Source organism: Chrysoperla carnea, chromosome 4, assembly GCF_905475395.1.
Source record: "Chrysoperla carnea chromosome 4, inChrCarn1.1, whole genome shotgun sequence".
Lineage (NCBI taxonomy): Eukaryota > Metazoa > Arthropoda > Insecta > Neuroptera > Chrysopidae > Chrysoperla > Chrysoperla carnea.
The window spans coordinates 74,557,048-74,572,380 of NC_058340.1; the positions used below are offsets into that span (position 1 = coordinate 74,557,048).

At 28.0% G+C, this 15,333-nt stretch overlaps 1 protein-coding gene across 8 annotated transcripts in view; it reads right to left on the reverse strand.

Annotated features, from left to right (window-relative positions):
- The window catches only part of LOC123299269 (serine/threonine-protein phosphatase 2B catalytic subunit 3-like), a 242,977-nt gene that overhangs the window by 55,683 nt on the left and 171,961 nt on the right, over nt 1–15,333 (reverse strand). For all 8 annotated transcript variants that reach the window (XM_044881614.1, XM_044881613.1, XM_044881612.1 and 5 more), the window contains exon 4: nt 2,793–2,904. In XM_044881614.1, the coding sequence (XP_044737549.1) occupies nt 2,793–2,904 (112 nt within the window). The remainder of the gene's footprint in view (nt 1–2,792; nt 2,905–15,333) is intronic.

Genomic DNA, 15,333 nt, shown 5'->3' on the forward strand with positions numbered 1-15,333 from the left:
TTGTATTACTTATTAAGTTACATGTAAAAAAAACACGAGAAAAAGGTGATGATGTTTGGCGGGTAGATATCCGGATTTCAATTAAAATATCAAGCAAGAGATGAAAAATTATTAAAAGAAAATTGATGAAAATATAATACGCGTGCTGACTAGTTACGCAAGGGTGGCGGTAACTCAATAGGGGGTAGTTTTGGGATAATGGAATGGGATTAAAATGAACAGTTTAATGAAGTGAAATAACTTGCTAAATAAATTAAATGACAAGTGAGGAATTATTTTGTAAATAGTTAAAAGAATGAGTTTTTGTATACGATATAAATTTTTATTACCTTTCAACCCCACCCCATCCTCTTTTATATATTTTTAAGTAGCTGTGATATTTATTTGAGTAAAGAACTTGTTGGAGTCAATTAGTTCTACAGAGTGGACCATTTTGATCTATTAAGAATAACAGCTCGTTTTTTAGACAACAAATCAAAAAATAACTTAAACAAAAGTTGCTGAGTTTGATGAAGGATACCATTTTCCGACCACAGATTTGACCTAATTCTCCGGATTGCTTTAATAGTCAATTTAGATCCTAAAAGGTAAGCAGCCATAGAATTACGTTTTAAGTTCGAAAGTTGATCATCATAAAAAAACTCTTTTATTGAAAACATTTTTTCAAAAATCATTAGCTATCGGAGACAATGAACTTAGAAATATGTCATTATTGAATTTAATCGAAAGAAAATACACTATCTTTAGAAACAGCATTCAGATGAAAGTTTGATAACTTTTGTCTAAAAAGGTTTCTAAAGGTTGCGTATTCTCTTTTAGATTAAATGCAATAATGACATAATTTATTTGGAGTATCGTTTATGTCTCAAGTCGAAGTAAAAAAAATTCATCCTTATATATTAGTGACATATTATTCCGAAATCTAACCGATTTTCAAAAAAAATGCTTTAAATAAAAAATGTTAGTTTTTTATGATAATCAACTTACGGTTTAATTTAAAGTGTTATTCTGTCTCTTGCTAAAGCAACCCAATCTGATGTCAGAACATGATGCCCTCCATCGAACTCAATCAAGTGTTCCATCCTGTGCAGCTTCAGAGTAGGCTTCCAAGCATGAACTCTTGCTTTTGTTTAATTTAAGTTACTCAAGTTTTTGAAATTTTCTCAATCTCGAGATACTGCTTAAATAATAATAATTATTTATTTTGTCCCTTTTCGGGAACAAACACGACATAGAAGCGTAAGAGAGGAGTTAAGCCTGTCTGGATATAATTTCAGCTATACTGCATTCGGTTTTCTTTAAAGAAATATTCGACCGCCATAAAAAACACTCAACTCAAAGAAAGAAAAAAAAACATGAGAAAATTATTTATTAAGAAGAAAAACTGTAATAAAGTATTAAAAAGTGAACCGAATGAATTGTGAAGGTTGTTAGGAAGATGATGTTCGGATGATGATGAAAACATAACATAGAAAATATTATGAACTTTATGAACTAGAAAAATAAAGTGATTTTCTATTTTTGGTGTCATTCGTTCGTTTTCCTTGTGTTGGTAAGTATCTATGTTGTTGCGGTATATGTATTTTACAGAGTGGACTATTTTAATAGTAGAAACTCGTCGAAAATTTAATAGATATATAATACATTCGTTTATAACTTAAAATCTTCAGTAGTTTTTGGAATGAAAACGTTCGCGTTGGGCACTTAAACGCTAAAAAATATATGCACATTGCACAGAGTGAACTATTTGAATGTATACACCTAAATATCTCGTTTTGTACTTAACCAATAAACAAATATCTTGTTTCATGAAGGGTAACATGTTCTGACATCAGATTGAACCTAGTTCTACGGGTTACTTTAGTAGTTTTAGATCTTACTAAGCAAGAGATGAATCTATCTCACTTTAAATTAGAAAGTAGATCCTCAAAAATAAAGGAATTTTTTTTTGAAATTCGCTATCTTTCGGAGGAACTGCACTGCGACTTAATAATATCTCAGTATTGCATTAAATTGAAGGAATAAATAATTAAATTGAAGGAAAATACGGTAGATTTTAATAATATTCTAAACAAAAGTAATCAAGAAAAATAAAGGTTATTCGTCTAAATTGTCCACTCTGTATATAAGAAAACATCTCTTTAATAGATGATGGAGTTTGAATGATTTTGAAATGAAATATTATTGATGTCTTATGAATGCCATTTTTATACAGAATGTAAACTAATAAATCAGAAAAATGAAATATCTGTTTCAACAATTTCGAATATTTTGATTTTTTTATTCTCAATTCTACAAAATATATTTAATATGATGAAGATTTAAGGTGGAATCATTCACAAAATTCGTAAACCCTTTCAATAGTTATAAAAAAAAGTTATTTTTTTCCAATAAACAACCTGTATAAAAAAATTTATATACACTATATATTTTTTTTACCAATGCATAATAACATAGATAGGATAATGTCACGACACAAAAAGTAGTGTCACAGAAAGGAGTCACGACACAACAGGTCAATGACAGAGGAGAGAAATACATCATACATAGTTTTTAAGGTAGTAGAAAATATACATCAACATGTCAGTCAGCCAACTCTGCCAACCAGTGGTAGGTGGAAGTTATTCGCCTGTCAGTCACGCCACCGGGAATCAGTTAGCGATGTATATTTTTTCTCTTAAAGATTTACTAGAATAACATACATAGCTGCAACCAATGTCGTTGGTGTTAATATTTGTGTCATTTGATGTGTTCTATGAAAAAAATACAAAACAAAACAAAACAAAACTCACATTCTTGTTTAAAGGTGAAGTATTCTGTAAGATGTCTGCATTCATGATTACCTCGTAGCAAATATAACGTTGTTGGAAAACACAATTTTAACGCCCACAGGTACAATACACACTGAAAAGAAAAAGAAAAATCTTTAATTAATTATAAAAATATTCTAAAATCTGTAAAGTATAATATTCGAGAAATTTATCTATTATATTTAAGTATATCATTTATTCAGAATTCTGAAGAGCTTGGAAGCTAAAGGCTGTTTTTTTTTTTAGTGATTTACAACTTTAAGTTAAAATATAAAAGAAAGAAAAATATTACAGAGAGATAAGTAGGGAATCAACCATAAACCTAACTAAAGACAAAGCAACTGCCTTTTGTCAAATCGTTTATCAAACAAAAGAAAATTGCCGAACTACATTGATCAGAACAATAAGTTTTTAAAGGTTTCGCAATTTAGGTATAATAAAACGAAGTTTTCGGAATCTCAGTTTATACAAAACGATCCAGAAGAAACTTTCTTAAAAAAGTTTACACACATTCGCTATGCTCATAGATTCTAAGATTGTTTCACATCTCACCAACATTTTTATCCACTCTAAAAAGCTCAATATAGCAACATAGTGTTGTTAAGTTGTAAATTATTGTTGATATTCTGTTGTGTTATATGGGTGAATAAAATTTTATGAATAACCTTGGCCTATTATTATATTTATTATAGAGTTAACTAGCTGTGCTTTATACTAAAGCTCACTAGCTAGCAGTTACTAAAGCTCTAACTATATGTTATTGTTGTTTTTTTGTGTGTGTAATGTACCGATTACAATGATCACATTCTTTTGACTTACTTACTACACTATGTACCTACACTACACGCAAATAAAAATATATACATAAAACAACTTTAACTTAGAAAGCTTAAACAATTTACAACATAAATATCATTCTTTCACATTAAGAAAGAAAGCTTACATTTTATATTATTTTACAGTAGAATGTCTTTAAGGCGGTCTTTTCGCTTGGGGGAGATTAATTGTGCACTTTTTTGAAATTATGTTCCTTATCGCCCGTTATTATTTGTTTACTAGTTGCAAGGTAAAACCAACAAATGAACGACCCCAAAATCCGACGATGTATTACCTAGGAAACTAATACTTTTTTTAATCGATTCAGCTTGTCATGAATTTTGAGAATATTTTGAAAATAATTTACAATCTGTCAATTTATATTTTTGTCCAAAGTTTATGTTTTCATTCAAAGAAATGAGTTATCACAAGAAATAAAATAAAATAGAGATAATTTAAAGTAAGAACCAGGAATTTTCATGTTATGTCATAATAAATATCATGATCAAGCCAAATGAAGGTAATGTACGCAAATATTGGGTTGACTACTAAATCAGAAGTATGTCTTTTTTAAACTAATATTAATAATATTTTATTGTAATATTTAATTCTTTAAACAATAAAACAAGTATGTATTTGACTTCTTAAGTTAATACTTTAAATTTTCAGAATTACCAATGCACAGATATGCAAACAGTATCGTGAGAGAAAAAATTGTATAATCATTAAAACTACAAAAATCAAGAAACAGCAAATTAAATGTAAATCGACTAAAATTTTTCTAAATAAAATTTGTATTTTTATTTTCAATAAATAAAAGAAATAGACTAGAGTTTTCTCATTTATCCTAAATAGAAAATCGTAGGCATTTCAATTTCTAAAAATCCTATTTATAATAAATATCAAAAGAAAAGTTTTCATAGAAAAAAAAAAACTCAAATTCTGTAAAGCATTCGTAGTATAATAGACTACGTACAACATTCGATGTGCAGTGTATTAATTGAGTTATCTGATTAAAAAAACAGACTTTAAACTAAAAAACCTGCATAGAAAAACGGAACATCAGAATAAAGTATAAAAAACATATGAAGTTTATTCTACACATTCTAAATGTAAGTCGAGAAAAGCTTTTTTACATTACCGTACCTACATAATAATATACAAATATAGTACATAAAGTTAATAAAAAGCTGTAACCTAGAAGCTTGTAAGCTTGGTGCTAGCTACTACGATACGCTTGTTCTTTTTGTCTCTGTGTAGTAAAAAAAATGTACATATAGAGTGTTTCGAAAATTATACGGCACTAATTTTGGAGCATGTTAAGGTGATTGTAAACCTACAGTATTGTAAAAAAGTTTTGGTTTATTGCACGGTATATACATATAAACCAAATACATGCTTTGTAGTCAAGTAATGAGTCATTTTTAGCTTTACAATACAACGCAACTACAGAAATATATAATATACTGTGTGCAAGTGATGCTTATAAATTTGATAACATAGATATCTCTCTTCAATCATCAATATTCTAACTACAGTCGTCTCTGTTCATCAATTGATGGATCTTCGATGAGCTCATAATTAAATTAAAATTTTGTTTTTATATCATCGACAACCTTATATATTTATGGCATTATTATAAACTACAAAATTGTCTAAATATTTAAGATAGTTTTTTATCGTACTCTCTAGATTTTTTGATATAGAAATATTCAATTGAAAAGGATAACCTATATGATTCACCATTTTTTAGCCCAATATGAACGATAAAATAATCATAAAAAGCCCGATGACCTAGGAATTTTTTGTGATTTTTGAAAAATTTGTTAATCAAAAAATTTATAAAGTATTAATAAAGTATTTATAAAGTTTTATTGATATCGCTAGTATTATTCAATCCATTTCAAACAAGTAAAACCATCACTTCCAAAACACTAAAATCTGAATAACAGCCACTTGCAGAATCGAGAGAAGCTTTTGAGGAATCATTTGGATAATTATATGATCCAGAAATTTTTAATAAATTATAACTAGTGATTGCTAAGTACCTTGATAATACACACAACAAAAAACGTATTTTCCTCAAACTGTGGTTTTACAAAACGGTACCCACAACTCTGAGAAAATGATTTGAACTGTTGAAAATAAGTAAAACCAGTCCTCAAATGTCCAAAATCTGTGAAGAAAACTAATAATTTTATTTTATTGTAATTTTTGTATGACTTTTGGAGAAAAAAAACCCTTTTTTTTTACTCAAAACACATTTTAGGACTAGAAAAATAGTGCCATACAATTGAGAAATATTCTGTATAAAAAGATACTTGTAATAGAGTGTTATAAAACTATTTTTTCCTACTTGCACACAGTGTACATAGTCCATACGTTATTTTATAAAAAGAACATAAATTTTTTGTGTGTATCATACATAATATAATGATGATTATGCGCTTGTAGACAAAAGACTTCATATGGTATGCTGGATACATTTGCTAAGTACAAGTTATTAAGTCTCGCATTTTCGTATAACGAACGGTATAACGTATTTTCGTATTAGTATCTTTAGTACATATTATTAATAAACATATGATGATACTATTAATTATAATATATACAACAAAATATATATTATAATAGATGTATCTTGTAGAACAAATACTGAATGTTCCAGAAGGATTCTCTGGAATCTAGAGAGAACTGTACATGATAGCATTGACCGACCCATAAGAAATTGACCGAATAAGAACGGCAAATAAAAATCTACCATCCTTACATTTGACTCTCTTGTCTCCCATGCCATTAGACAAATAGTCATGTCAAATTATTTCTAAACGAATATAATAAGTTCTTATTGCATTTTTTGAATTTTTTGCCTTTCAATTTGAATTTCAAAAATATTTGTTTGTTTGTTAAATGGTAATATTTAAAAATCTTAAAATCTTTAGAAATCTCTAATTTTTTTGAACATACTGTAATACAATGCATAATTAAATCTCTTTTGACATGAAATGAAAGCGAGGGTTTTAACAAAGTATAAATATTGTCATATTTTCAGCTCCACCATAAACTACGGCAGAGGTATAAGCTTTAGCATATAGTTGTAGTAGATATCCACACGTAGCGTACTTACATAGTTTTTAGATATTATTTTTCTGTATCAAGATATATTATTGTAAATATCCATATATAAATATATATATATATATAAATATATATAAATATCCATATTATTTATCAGAATATAAATTACACGATTGATTTTTCATCTCATAGTTTACAAATGTTGGTGAAAATTCCTTAAACAATATTTATCAGTGGTTTTGCACTAAGGATTACAAATTATTCCTCTTCTTTTAATAGAAATTTGTACTTTTTATACGAAGCCGAATTTCTTAAATTTCGAGAACATCCTGACTGCCTTAATAAATATCTTTGAACTTATTAAGGACGTTGCACCTCTACCATATTGTTAAAAAGTTGTGGATTATATGCACAGTTGAGGAGGTATATGATCTTATAGTAAAATGAGGTGTATTTTTGTCTCATACATGAAGCATATAGGCAGGAGAACGATCGCTATAGAAAATATTGTCCCCAAAATATGGATAAAATAAGTGAGGCGCTGCGATCAATACGTAGTATCAATAAAAGCGGGCTGTTGTGCGCTAATTTCAAATGATATATCAATTTGTACATTATGCTAACAACAACAGCTAACTTCACAGATACAACTTCTTGTTGACAGCGCGGCTGGTGGCTTAAAAATGAACTATAAATTCTACAAATTTTTAGGGACAGGTACGCTAATACTTTAGTACATAGCGATCTTTCTCCTGTTCTATAACCTTCATGGTCTCATACTATAGCAGCAGAGGCGTATTCAGACATTATTTTCAGTGACTTTTTTTACAATACTTTTACTATACTTGTTTCTGTTACAATCACAATACGATACTATAGTTGTTTTGTCACAATTCTGTTCGTATCCCTTCCACATAAAATTACCGTTTAAAAGTCTGATTATTTTAGTTTTTTATTGAAACTATGTAGTGAATAATAATTTTACAATTTTTTTAGACTTATTTAAAACATTTAATTCTAGTAGGTACTGATATTTCTGTTTAGCAAAAAAAAAAAATGTATAACTTATATTTTCCCATACTGTATGCATAAAATATGCCAATTTTAATCGCAATTATCTTAAATACAAGTTTGGTATTTTGCATTTAATTGATTATTTTCCAAGTTTTGTAAATTTTCTAATATACTGAAATCGCGGAGCAACTACCTTAACTAGCTATGTATACATAAACCAGGGTTGAATTGTATATAAACCTATAACCTTGATTTTTCCCCTCCCAATCTAACTTGAATTATGCATTTAAACTTTACATATTTTAAATTACTACTCTATAATCAATGTAACCTCTATTAGAAAGTTTAATGGGTAAACACGTGAGGCTATAGTATACGGAAAAGTGGAATGAGACTGGCCTATAGAGTACTCAACTTCACTAAGCGAAGTTAGAAAGATATAGTAGATAAACTATATACGATATAATAAAGCGCTGACTGGGATAGTGGCTATATATAAACTTATAGGTAGTAAACGAAATAATTCTATCGAGTATATTCTTTATACAGTGTGTCCAATTAAAACGGCACCATATGGAAAAAATTTTTATTATTTGTGTTATAAATAAAAGTTATAATTAGATGTTTGACCGTACTTTTCAATTAGAATCAATTTTTCTTGATAAAGTTTGTCGATTATGAAAAAAAATAAAGTTACTTTTCCCCTAAGCAACATTTAAAATTTACGATTAACCTCGTAAATTAATATCTGCCTTTTTTTTCTTCCTTTTAGGCCATGCAGGACTTATCAAGAATAACTTATTTTAATAAAATAAATATTAAAACGTTTTCAATATGGTTCAGACTTAATTGGGACACACTGTATATTTAAAGGGTTGGGTTTTAATAAGGGTAGTTTTGATATATATAAACCAAACCCCCCATTTTTATAATAATATAAATTGTTTTGTATATCATCTGTTGCACGGAATTATATATTTTGTACTTATGTCGTGTTTTTTACCAATTAAAAAATAATTATAATAAATTATTTTTTTATTTTGTATTTTTACAATTATTGTGTTTTTTGTATGATTTTTATAAAATGTAGTAAATTTATTTGTATTTAAAAAATTTTTAATAACACAAAATATTTGTATTTAGTCGAATTTAAAACGGTGAAATGGTTTTGAAAACGATTGATTTTAGCATATAATTTTCTTTTTGAAATCGCGTCTCTCTGATAAATAGTTACGATTGCAGAATGACTACATCGTAGTCGAAATGTATACTGATCACAACATGATTACCTGTATTTGCATCTATCTGTGATTTTTATTTGAAAGGTGGTAGAATTTAGCAGGTTGTTAGCTAAGTTTGCTAAGAATCGGCATGGCAGTTTAACCCGTCAGCCCACGATGAGAGATTTTTTCACGCGTTCTACACATGCGTAAAATATTTCGAGCGCCAAATATTCTAACAAAACAAAATATAAAAACAAAGTTATTTTAAAGATTCTATCAAATTTTATAAATAACGTTGTGGGCTCTGTTTTTAAATTTATTGGATAGGAACTAGTAAAAACAAAACAAATTTTAAGAGCTTTAGCAGTAGTCATAAATTTGTTCACGATAATATCATTTTTTTATAGAATGACAGGTTTTTTTGAAGGAAGAGTGCTTTTACTTTCATGAGTTATTAAAATTTTAGGATTTTCAAAATTACAAAAAGTTAAATTGTTTTTTCTAAATACTCTGTAACAATTTTTCAAATTTCAGGTCAACTTTCATAGACATACAGAAAAAAATGGTACAGTAAATCTGGCATTTTGACGGGAAAAAATTACAATAGTGACTCTGAGGTTATAGATCGTTAGGGGGGCATGTAAATAACTTAAAAAAAATTAAGAGAATTTTTCGTTCCGCTGTTTATGAGAAAATCCAAAAAAATGGGGAAAAAAAATTTGGAATGCGTTTTTCTTGGAATCTATTGATTTAAGGGAAAAGTTTTTCAAATAAAAAATGTAGAAGATACTGTCAGCTACATTTTATGGAGCAACGTCATACGAGTTAAATTACAAAAAGTAGGTGGCGTTAAAGTATCAAAAAAAGGGTTTTCCACGGTTTTCATTAAGAAAAAATGATTTTTTTGTAAAAGTGTCAATAAAAAAGTTGTTTGACTCAAAATTAGCTTCAACTTTTATTTAAACAATTTTTTTGTAAAACTTACCGTTTTTGAAATACAGCTTGCTAAAAAATCTGAAAGTTAAGTTTTTTAAAATTTTGAAAAGGAGTACTTGATTTCCTTTTTATTTTCTTGGTTTATTTTAAACATACATTGTTTTACTATAGCTCGGAAACGGTAAGTTTTTCATAAAAATTGTTTAAATAAAAGTTGAAGCTAATTTTGAGTCAAACAACATTCTCATTTACACTTTTACAAAAACATCATTTTTTCTTAATGAAAATCGTAAAAAACCCTTTTTTGATACTTTAACGCCACCTGCTTTTTGTAATTTAACTCGTATGACGTTGCTCCAATGACATAAAATGTAGCTGATAATGTCTTCTACATTTTTTATTTGAAAAACTTTTCCCTTAAACCAATAGATTCCGAGAAAAACGCATTCCAAATTTTTTTTCCCCATTTTTTTGGATTTTCTCAAAAACAGCGGAACGAAAAATTCTCTTAATTTTTTTAAAAGTTATTTACATGCCCCCCTAACGATCTATAACCTCAGAGTCAGTATTGTAATTTTTTCCAAATAATTTTTTGCCTTTTTTTCGTCTATTTTGACTGAATCAAAAGTCGAAATAAGCTAAAAGCAGAATATAATAAAGTAAATTGATAAATTTAAAATTTAAAATACAAAATAAAAATATTTAAAAAAAAATGAATAAATTAAATGAAGTTAAATTAAATTATTTTAATTTCTATTACATTATTTGAATTATTTCATAAATATATATTATTTTATTATTGATTTAACTTTTCTCATTCCATTCATACATATTTATACATACGTATATATATATATATTATATACGGGTGTTTTTTTTATAACTTCACAAATTTAAATTGAAATATAGATGGCCATTCTGGATGGCCAATTGTCGTACACATTTCGCAGAAATTTCGGTCGTTTTTCCCAAACAGCTCGTCAAATGTTGTATTCCAAATGCCTAACCGTTTCTGGTTAATTGGCGTAAATAAGTTTCTTTACATATATCCGAAAAAAAAAAATTATATTCCAAAATTTCGACGTAAGCATTTGCAGGCATGCGACTATCACAAACCAGACTCAACACAAACAACTGTCTGCTATCAAGTTGGTTAACAATCAAAACCAACTCAAAGTTGCCAATGCAAAGATGTGATCCTCTAAAAAAACACCCTTTATAAGTTTAGTATATACCTGTGGTAATAAATCGGTGTACCACATACCCATAAATCTATTATCTGTGCATGTCAATCAAAATATATTTATTTAAATATGAGTACATAATGTTTACGATATAATCATCCACTATATTTTATTACTGAATCAAGAAGAAAGCATGAGAAAAAGAGGAATTAGACCAATATATCGAAAAGTTGCAATATTTAAAAAATGTAGCTCATTTAATTCGTCTTTTAGGTACCTTTGATGCCAAAAATGACCATCGTTAAAATTCATATATATATATACATATATGCATATACATATGTATCAATACGTTTATGTGTCCGTATCCTTTCTAGCGGTCACAATTTAAGTTCGATTTGAATAAAATTTGGTGTAAAGAAGGGTTTTAGTATTAGAAAGGGTTTTAGTAAAGAAGGGTTTTAGTATTTGAGGATTAACAAGTTTGTTAATGGAAAAAAAATCGACAGATAAACAAGGGGTGGACAGGTGCGTAAAGTACAAAATTATTGGAATTTTTTGATCAGTTTTAAGCAAAAAAGTACTCTTGTGATTTTTTTCGCTAGGCGCTTAGTTTTTTAAATAAAAATTCTTGAAAAAGTAATACTAGAAACTTTTGGAATAGGGAGTTGCTCCGGTCTTGAACGTAAACAACTTTTCCTCATCAGAAGTGACGTTTCACTATTTTGTTTTGTTCAAATCAAAAGGAACACTTTAAATGCTGGTATAATATAGAGACAGATATTATAGCACCTATCTATCTTAGAATAAGTAATATTACAATATTGAATTGAGCTATCCACCAGAAGTGTAGTGATATCGTCAACAATAATGGGCCTGACACCCATACTGCCTTGACTCGTCCGCCATAACTATTAATAATGTTAATATTCCCTCAATTGACAAATCAGTATGGCGTTCACGCCAAAACTGACGTAACGATATCCACAAAAAATTGCTCACCGAGTATTCCCATAGAAACAAATATTTACACAGTGAACACAGTGTACAAATATTTATACATTCACCATTGCTAACATATATAAGTAATATAATATAATATAATCAAACCAATCACTCTCTCAAACTTGACTATAACTATGGAAATAATTCTATCTCTGTATTGGATGGATATTGGATTGTTCCGTTTACAATGTCTACATACAATCATCATCAACCTACATAATCCATCTATCTCTTATTCTCTGTATTCTGTTTATTTGTATTTGTATTATGTCTACATTCATTGTCAGATGAGAAACTTCAACCACCATTTTGGTTTGAACAGAACTTTATTTATCTCTTAATATACAGGATTGTTAATTGATGATACCAAGTAAATTAATTTAGACACTCATTCAATAATTGTTCTTCAAATATCACTTTCGAGTTAAAATAATTTAAAAAGTAAGATCTAAATTAAAATCATATCTCGGAATGTAAGGTCATTGAAACGCACCCTCCGAAATGACTTTTAATATTAAATTAATTTTGATTACAAAAAAAAGTATGGCCCAAATTTAGTAGGATTACATACTTGGTTTATCAAAATTTGATAAATTTTGGATGTGATAGAGCAAAATTAATTTATTTGGATTCTGATGACGTCATCAAGTTAGAAAATTCCATTTTTTGATCCGATATTACTGGAATTTTTTTTGAATTCCGCTAATTTTCGGTCATTTTTTTCCGCTGTGATGTCAGTTTTTGGCTAGCTATCACTTATTTGCTTAATGCCGGGACCAGGGCACCTGATTCTTGAAACCTATTATAGCTAGGTTATTTTTGATTTAAAATTTGAAAAGTATGGCCCAAATTTAGTAGGATTACATACTTGGTTTATCAAAATTGGATAAAAATTGTATGTGATAAAGCAAAATTAATTTTTTTGGATTTTGACGACGTCATTAAGTTGAAAAATTCCAATTTTTTTGATAATACTGGCAAATTTGATCCGATCTTATTGGAATTTTTTTGAAACCCACTAATTTTGAGTCATTCTTTTTAGCTGTGATGCCAGTTTTTGGATAGCTATCACTTATTTGCTTAATTCCGGGACCAGGTTCAAACATTCTCAAAGCCTATTAAAGCTAGGTTAATTTTGATGACAAATTTGAAAAGTATGACCCAAATTTAACAGGATTACATACTTGGGTTAACAAAATTGGATAAAATTTGGATGTGATAGAGCAAAATTAATTTTTTTGGATTCTGATAACGTCATAAAGTTAAAAAACAGAAATCAAATTCTGAAACTTTTAGTTTTATAGTTAATTTTTGATTGGTTAACTACTACTAAACTAGGTATTAGTCATTATAGATTAAAATGGTCTGCCCTGTATACCATTTCATAGTGTTTCGATGTATAAAACAATTATGAATTGAAAATAGATGAAGACTGAACTGAAGAGAGAGAAAGAATAAGAAAATGAATCATTCACTTTCAATTTGATTTCGTCATAACACACAGAGCACATAAGTCATAAAAATTTTCTATTTCATTTGTATTATTATTTACAAAATTGTATTTTTGTTTTTATTTTATGTAATTGAATTTAAGATACGGAATAAAATAACAAAAATGTTTTGGCTTATTTATTATTTAAGAATAAAAATATATATATGAAATTTATTGTAAATAAATCAAATGAAAAAATAAACTTTTGTCTATCTTCAACTAGGAAAACTGGGTAAGCTAAGGTAGTCTGAGCGAAAATGATTAAAAAAGATTTCTTTGGATTAAAGCAGGATGCGATTTACTGATTTTCTAAAAATTTTTATTTTAGCAATTCCATACTCAATTGATTTGGGTTTAGACGAACATTTCTTTTCTTTTTTCCTTTCGGTAGGATCGAACAACAAAAAAAAGTATTTTACCTAGATACAACTTTTTAAATAGGAAAAAAAATGAAAAATAAGTAAATTCATTTCGATAATCATTTATATAAATTGAAAAACCTTGATTTCGCCTTCCTGCCATTTAATGGTTGAGTTTTATAGTTTTTGTTACAGTATTATATAGATTTTAATACACAGGTTTTATTTCTAAGTATTGTGTATACGCTTTAAAGGTAATAATATATCAGTCTATGTATGATTTGACAATCTATGTATGTATACATTGTTTCTAGCGACGATTTATCTTAATCTTGTAAGTGTCACTAGAGACTGACACGAAAAAAACAAGTCCAGTCAAGTGGTCGAAGTTGTGACTTAGCAGTCGGGACCCACTATTGAGAAAATTTGAGCTAGTGTAGATTTTTTATGGGATCTGCTTTTTAAAGTCATTATGTAGACTACTGGACTTGTTTTTTTTTCTTAGTGTTTTTTGATTTTTTAAACTTACTTTTATTTATTTATTAATATGAACTATTTAGTATGAAATAGTAGGTTATAGTCTGAGACAAGAAAATGTAGCCAATGACAAGAAATGCTAAAAAAATTCTCTCTCTCATTTTGTCTGTCTCCTAATCGGTATTTTGGTTTCAACTATGAGCTCCAGATATTTGTTATTAAAAACAACCTTCTGAGGGCATTACTAGAAAATATAATATTTTATCTATATTACTATATTGATCGAATGCGGTCGTCACTAACAGAGAGCTTCAATATATAATTTAAAAAAATACAACCTGTAAATATAAATATCTAATATTTTATAGGTATACAAAAGGTAGATATTATATAGTAGGTGTACATTCTAGCCAAGAACCTTAAGGTGTCAGGGTTAAATGAATAATATTATGATATGACCTTAATATACCTACATTGCAATACTCTAGGTAGGTAATTATCTTGACTTGTAGATGAAACTAATCCATTTTCAATTTACCATTTTACATTGTTTGTTTTAATATTTAATTGCACGCAAATTTTGAAGAATTTATTAAAAAAAGAAAAAAAAAAAGTTTAATTTTACCTTTGATAAATTTTACATTTTTAAATGTTTGTCTTATCTGAAAGATCGTTTCATATTGTCATGAAAGCTTCTTCATTTGCACAAACTGTGACAGTAATTCAAACTGTACAATTTTAATGTACTCAATTTTCACGTATTACTATGGGAGTGAGAGAGCAAGCGATATCTTAGTAAGGAAGAAAAGTTTGCTAACTAAATAGTAGTTATATTAGTACAATAAAGGCAACGCTACAACGCATTCATATATTGTTCGTCCGTGCACATGTCCTATTAGTTAGCACATGGTCACGGCAAAAAAAAGTTATTGAATCGGT